Source organism: Mastomys coucha, unplaced genomic scaffold (genome assembly GCF_008632895.1).
Source record: "Mastomys coucha isolate ucsf_1 unplaced genomic scaffold, UCSF_Mcou_1 pScaffold22, whole genome shotgun sequence".
Classification (NCBI taxonomy): domain Eukaryota; kingdom Metazoa; phylum Chordata; class Mammalia; order Rodentia; family Muridae; genus Mastomys; species Mastomys coucha.
In genome coordinates, this window is record NW_022196905.1 from 223,254,582 (window position 1) to 223,260,267 (window position 5,686).

At 48.9% G+C, this 5,686-nt stretch overlaps 2 protein-coding genes across 4 annotated transcripts in view; one reads left to right on the forward strand and one right to left on the reverse strand.

The window, feature by feature from the left end:
• The first annotated feature begins 1,725 nt into the window (after nucleotides 1-1,725).
• On the forward strand, nucleotides 1,726-3,950 carry Gadd45gip1 (GADD45G interacting protein 1). The gene is made up of 2 exons (XM_031340594.1): nucleotides 1,726-2,125; nucleotides 3,586-3,950. The coding sequence occupies exons 1-2, from the start codon at nucleotides 1,776-1,778 to the stop codon at nucleotides 3,902-3,904; spliced, it is 669 nt and encodes a 222-aa protein (XP_031196454.1). The 5' UTR covers nucleotides 1,726-1,775; the 3' UTR covers nucleotides 3,905-3,950.
• A 458-nt stretch (nucleotides 3,951-4,408) lies between these two features.
• Nucleotides 4,409-5,686, reverse strand: part of Rad23a (RAD23 homolog A, nucleotide excision repair protein) — a 6,085-nt gene continuing 4,807 nt past the window's right edge. For 2 of the 3 annotated variants that reach the window (XM_031340592.1, XM_031340591.1), the window contains exons 8-9: nucleotides 5,234-5,398; nucleotides 4,409-5,153 (exon numbers count right to left, since the gene is read on the reverse strand). In XM_031340592.1, the coding sequence (XP_031196452.1) occupies nucleotides 5,040-5,153; nucleotides 5,234-5,398 (279 nt within the window). In that variant the 3' untranslated portion in view covers nucleotides 4,409-5,039. The remainder of the gene's footprint in view (nucleotides 5,154-5,233; nucleotides 5,399-5,686) is intronic. The other variant, XM_031340593.1, reaches the window with a different exon arrangement.

Below are 5,686 nucleotides of genomic sequence, written 5' to 3' on the forward strand. Positions count from 1 at the left end.
TCTCTCTCCCTCTCTCTCTCTCTCTCCCCTCTCTCTCTGTCTCTCTCTCTCTCTGTCTCTCTGTCTCTCTCTCCCTCTCTCTCTCCCTCTCTCTCTCTCTGTCTCTGTCTCTCTCTCTCTCTCTTTCCCTCTCTCACTCTCTCTCTCTGTCTCTCTCTCTCTCTCCTTTTTTTCTTTGAGACAGGGTTTCTTTGTATTACACTAACTGTCCTAGAACTAGTTCTACAGACTAAGCTAGCTTCCAACTCATAGAGATCTTCTACCTCTTCCTCCTGAGTGCTGGGATTAAAGGTGCCACCATGAATTTCTGATTCTCTTGCCTCCACCTCTCCAGTGTCATGATTACAGGCATGCACTACTATGTTTAGTTTATGCCATGCAGGGGATGAAACCCAGGGCTCTGTGCTTACTGGGTAAGCACACTATCAACTGAGTTACATAACCAAATCCCATAAAGTGGATCATAAATGTTTAAGATATGAGGCAAACTGGACATGGTGGTCTTAGATCTTTAATTTTAGCACTGGAGAGGCAGAGGCAGGTAGAACCCTGTGAGTTGGAGGCCAGCCTAGTTCACAGTGAATTCTAGGCCAGCCAGCACTACATAGCAAGACTCAACACCCCCCCCCCCACACACACACCAAACAAGTTAGAATCCATAGAGATTGGGAAATGGTTCAAAAATTTAAAATACTCCTGTCTTCCAGAAGATTTGAATTTGGTTTCTTGTATTCAAGTCCCTTGACAATTGCTTGTAAGGCCAGTTTGAGAGGATTCCTTGGCCTCCACTGGCAGGCACGCGTGCGTACATACACACACACACACACACACACACACATTAAATCTTTTTAAGAAGATTTAAAAGGCAACATAAGTCTAGACATTAAAATGGAAATTATTTAATATATTAGAGAAATTTAAAAGCACAAATGTGAAGGGAAATAAAATATAAAATAAAACAGACATATTTAAAGCATTAATATTTCAAAATTTAAAAAATCAAAATGTCAAATACAGTAATTTAAATAATACTAGCACACCAGCTTTTTCCTTTCCTCTTTTTGTTGTTGTTGTTTCTCTGTTTAACAGCCCTAGCTGTTCTGGAATTCACTCTGTAGACCAGGCTGCCCTTGAACTCACAAAGATCCGCCTGCCCAAGTTATGAAATTAAAGGTGTGCGCCACCACTGCCCGGTTTAAGTTTTATTTTAAACAGGCTCATTACAGGTCATCTTAGCACGGGCGAGACTGACTTAGAAATTGATGTCATCCAGAGTTACGCCAAGAAGTTCCAGGCTGACCTGGCTACAGGATGATATCCTATTTCAAAATCCCAAATGATGACCGGGAAGAAGTCTCAGAGGCAAGATGACTGCAGTTCTAGTCCCATAACCCGCTTGGTGGAAAGAGAGAACCGACTTCCCCAAGCTGTCCTCTGACATCCACTAGATCACCAACACTTCAACACTTCCCTCCCCCAATAAATAAACTGTAGACATTTTTTTTTTCTTTTTTCTCTTTTGATACACGTAGACCTGGCAGTCCTGGAACTCACAGAGATCCTCCTGCCTCTGCCTCCTGATTGCTGGAATTAAAGAGGTAAGCCACCAGCCATACAGTATTATCTTAACAAACAATTGCCTCCTGTATTAAACGTCCACCTACACTGTACGGACTACAGTGGAGTTGCTCCGCTCCCTGGCCAGAGGCCACGCCGTTTCCGCCGCGCAGGCAGCGTCGTAGCCAGCCCCGCTGTCGCGAGGACCCACAGCCAAGATGGCGGCCCTCGCTGTGCAGAGTCGCTGTCTCCTGCGGCTCTCTGTGGCCCTGGGTCCCACGTCCCGCAGCTACCATGCGCCCCCGCCCCCGCGCCGCCGCCCCGGGCCCTACTGGCCAGACCGGGAGAACCTGCTGACCCCGAAATGGCAGCTAACGCCGCGCTATGCGGCCAAGCAGTTCGGGCGGCATGGCGCCATCTCCGGGGTATCCCCCGCCTCCCTGTGGCCGACCCCGGAGCAGCTGAGCGAGCTGGAGGCCGAGGAGCGAGAATGGTACCCGAGCTTACCGACCATGCAAGAGTCGCTGCGCTTGCAGCAGGAGGCCGCGGAGGCAAAGCGTCAAGCCAGGTGGGTATGTTGGGGCACGTACCCCAGGGCCCAAAACCATGAATCGTCCGTTGGAGGCATGCGGAGCCCTGGTGGCTTGGGTTTAAACATTACATGTTAACTCTGCTGCAAAACAGACTTCTAGGCAAATTCTTGTAGTCACTCAACTGCAGTTGTAATGTTTGTTTTTACTTTACCTCTTCCTTTATCAGTAGCCTGCCCTCCTTTTATTCTTCATAACAAGGACTCAATTAACCAGAACTCATTTTGTTGCCCAGGCTGGCCTCGAATCTATCCATCTGTCTTTACCGTCCAAATAACTGATATTACAGGCCTATACCAGTCCCAGCCACAACTATCTATCTATATATCTATATATTTACTGAGTTACTCTGTGCAAGGATATAAGGATCCACAACAGGGAACAAAACAGACAAAAGATTCAGATGATGACCAAGGACCCTCAGGAAGACAAAACACCATTAAAAGTGCATGCTGGAGGACATCAGTTTGCTAAACCTTGACGTTTAAGCAAACCCCCATATAACCAGATATTGTTACTTGAAAAATCTCAAGGCATGAGTTCCCAGTAGAGGAAGCAACTGTTGCAAAGGCCCTGAGGTTGACCCAAGACATGGTTCAGGAGCGGGAATAATGATTCTGAGTTAGAGAACAGCCCAGGTTACGAGGTGAAACTTTTATCACGAGTAAGCTGGTCTTGGTGGACCACAACTTTAATCCTAGCCTTCTGGGGACAGGCAGGTTAGATCACTGAGTTTTGAGGCCAGCCAGCCTAGTCTATGTAGTGAGACTCTGTCTTTAAAAAAGAAAAATCCTGTAAGTATGGCCACTGTGTCTGGGTAATGGGAACCGAGAGTAGTGATGGACTCTGAAGTCTGGGGCAGAAGTCAGTAAAGGAGGCACATGTGATTAGATTTGAGGAGGAAATGGAGGCAAACCAGACAGACATTTGGATGATGCCCCTTCTGGTGCAGGGTTCAGGGCTGGTGAAATGTATTGCTGGTATTTAACCTTGTCCTCCTCACAATGTTGAAAGGACAAGATGACCCTTTTCACAGATGACACTGGGGCCTGAAGAAGTCAAGTCAGATGTCCAGTCATGATGGCAGCGGAGAACGGAGCTGGTCCCTTTTCTGTCCCACCCCAGCTGATCAGACTTGTTCTTTCAGTTTTACTATCCCAGTCCTATCAGTGTTCCTACAAATTCACAGGACTGGAAAAAAGCTGTTCCTGGCATACACTGCATGTGAAATCACAGAAGACATCCATGACAAGGGCATGAGGGTGGTTTTTTAAGACAGCTGGGTGAAATTCAGGTTTGCCTGGTCTGCCCTCACTGTCTGCTTTCCTCTGCAGGGAGCAGAGCATTGAAGCCTTGGTCTGCCCTCACTGTCACTTTCCTCTGCAGGGAGCAGAGCATCGCAGCCTTGGTCTGCCCTCACTGTCGTTTTCCTCTACAGGGAGCAGCACATCGCAGAGTGCATGGCCAAGATGCCGCAGATGATTGAGAACTGGCGAAAGCAGAAGCGAGAACGCTGGGAGAAAATTCAGGCTGACAAGGAGCGGAGGGCCCGCTTACAGGCCGAGGCCCAGGAACGCCTGGGCTACCACGTGGACCCAAGGAGTGCTCGATTCCAGGAACTATTACAGGACCTAGACAAGCAGCAACGCAAGCGCCTAAAGGAAGAAAGACAGCGACAGAAGAAGGAGGCACAAACAGCTGCTATGGCCTCTGCTGAAGCCCAGGACTCAGCAGTGTCTGGTGAACCCAACTCCTGAAAGCTCCCTTCCCAATAAAGCCAGTTCTGACAGCCTATATTCTACATATTCTCTCTCAAGTTGTGACTTTCTGGGTCCCCTGGCTCATTCCCCAATACCTGGGGTGGGAGAATCCCTCCACTGGGCTGTGTTCACACCTGGACACTAGACCATGCCATGAACTGGGGCTTTGGGGAGAGAGAGAGGGGAATGGATGGGCAAATAATGAAAGGAGCAGATGGCAGTAGAGGAGGCGGCTTCTGTTTACCAACATTAATCTTCAGTAATTAGCCAATTACCAGGGGGGAGTGCAGCCAAACAGACTGCATGATAGAAGCAGCAGCAGCCCTTCTAGGGCTGAGCTGGGGCAGGGGCCCAAGTTTCCAGAGGGAGGAGATGCTGGGGCCCCCATCTGTAAGACTCATAGGCTCCTTCCCCATTTCTCTGCGTGCCCACTTCACCTGTGCCCCAGCTAGCTCAGACTCACAAACAGGTGTGAGAAGCTCCAGTAGGCATGAACCATGATTAGGGCTCATTTTTAAAACTTTATTCACTTCAAAACCTTTATCAGAGATGTGGTTCTGTCCTGGGGAAGGGGTGGCCTTGGCCTTCAGAACTGATGTTACCCCTTTTCCAGGCTGGAGGCCAAGGCCAGACTGGGGAGAAGGCCTTGGGCTTCTAACAGACTTACTCCAGACGAAAAGATCTGGGCCACTCCAATGGAGGATAAAAGTCTAGGGCTCCAGCTTCCCCTCATCATGGTGGAGGAAGGAGGGTTGTCCTTGGGGATACTTCAGGGGATGGGGAAACAGGCAGGCGCCCCTCCATCTGGCTGCAGGGAGCTGGGACAGAGGCCAAGAGGGGCCATCTGTCGCCTCATGGTCTTGCCAACAACTTTGAGCAGGCTGGACTGTTAAGAGGACGGGGACAGCTGTCTGGCCCAGGTCTTCTCGGACTGATTGGGAATGGGGGCCACTTCAGAAGGGTGGGAAGCTGGGCTGGGTGGTTTTGGTTTTTTTTAATGGTTTTTGATTTTTTTTCTTCCTCTTAAATAAACATGAATATATATATGTGTGTTATATATATACATATATATATATACTTTTCTCTTATAAACTTCTGTGGAGTGGGTTGGGGGCCTTCTAGCCTCCCAGCATCACTCATCATCAAAGTTCTGACTCAGGAGGAAGTTGGCAGCCAAGTTCTCATTTTTTTCACACGCGAAGTAGGCCTGGATCACCAGGCTCTCTGGGAAGCCCAGTGCCTTCAGCTGTAGGAAGATGGGCAGGGATGAGAAGGGGAAGGTACTGGGCATCCCACCATGAATGGCTCTTCAGCCAGGCCTCTTACCCTTTCTATAGCTTCCTTCTCCTGCGGTGTCACCTGGATATAGTTCATCTGTGGGGCCTCCTCACCTATGGCACCAACCTCCCCCTCTACATCAGAGATGTCGGCCAGCTCCCCGGGGGGCTCATTCAACATCTGGATGAACTGCTCCTGGTGACGGCTAATTTGCTGTGAGAAGAAGAAGGGTGATAATGCACAGTCCTTGTCACCTACACCCAGGTCCCATTTTATACTCATTGCTTATAGCAAACTGTCAAATACTCTGAAGGTGCATGCTCTGGCTAAACAGCCATGCAGCCATGGAAATAAGAGGTGTACCAAGGTAGGGAGATGGGCATAGTGGCAAATGTCTTTAATTCCAGCACTGGGGAGGAGAGGCAGGTGGATCTTTTAAGGCCAGCTTGATCTACAAAAGAGTTTCAAGGTAGTCAGAGCTACATGGTGAGACAATGTCTC

Excerpts from the sequence above, each read along its gene's own strand:
- Gadd45gip1 (XM_031340594.1), top strand. The coding sequence starts at position 1,776 with ATGGCGGCCCTCGCTGTGCAGAGTCGCTGTCTCCTGCGGCTCTCTGTG. Across the intron at positions 2,126-3,585 it reads GAGGCAAAGCGTCAAGCCAG|GGAGCAGCACATCGCAGAGT; the intron begins GTGGGTATGTTG and ends TTTCCTCTACAG.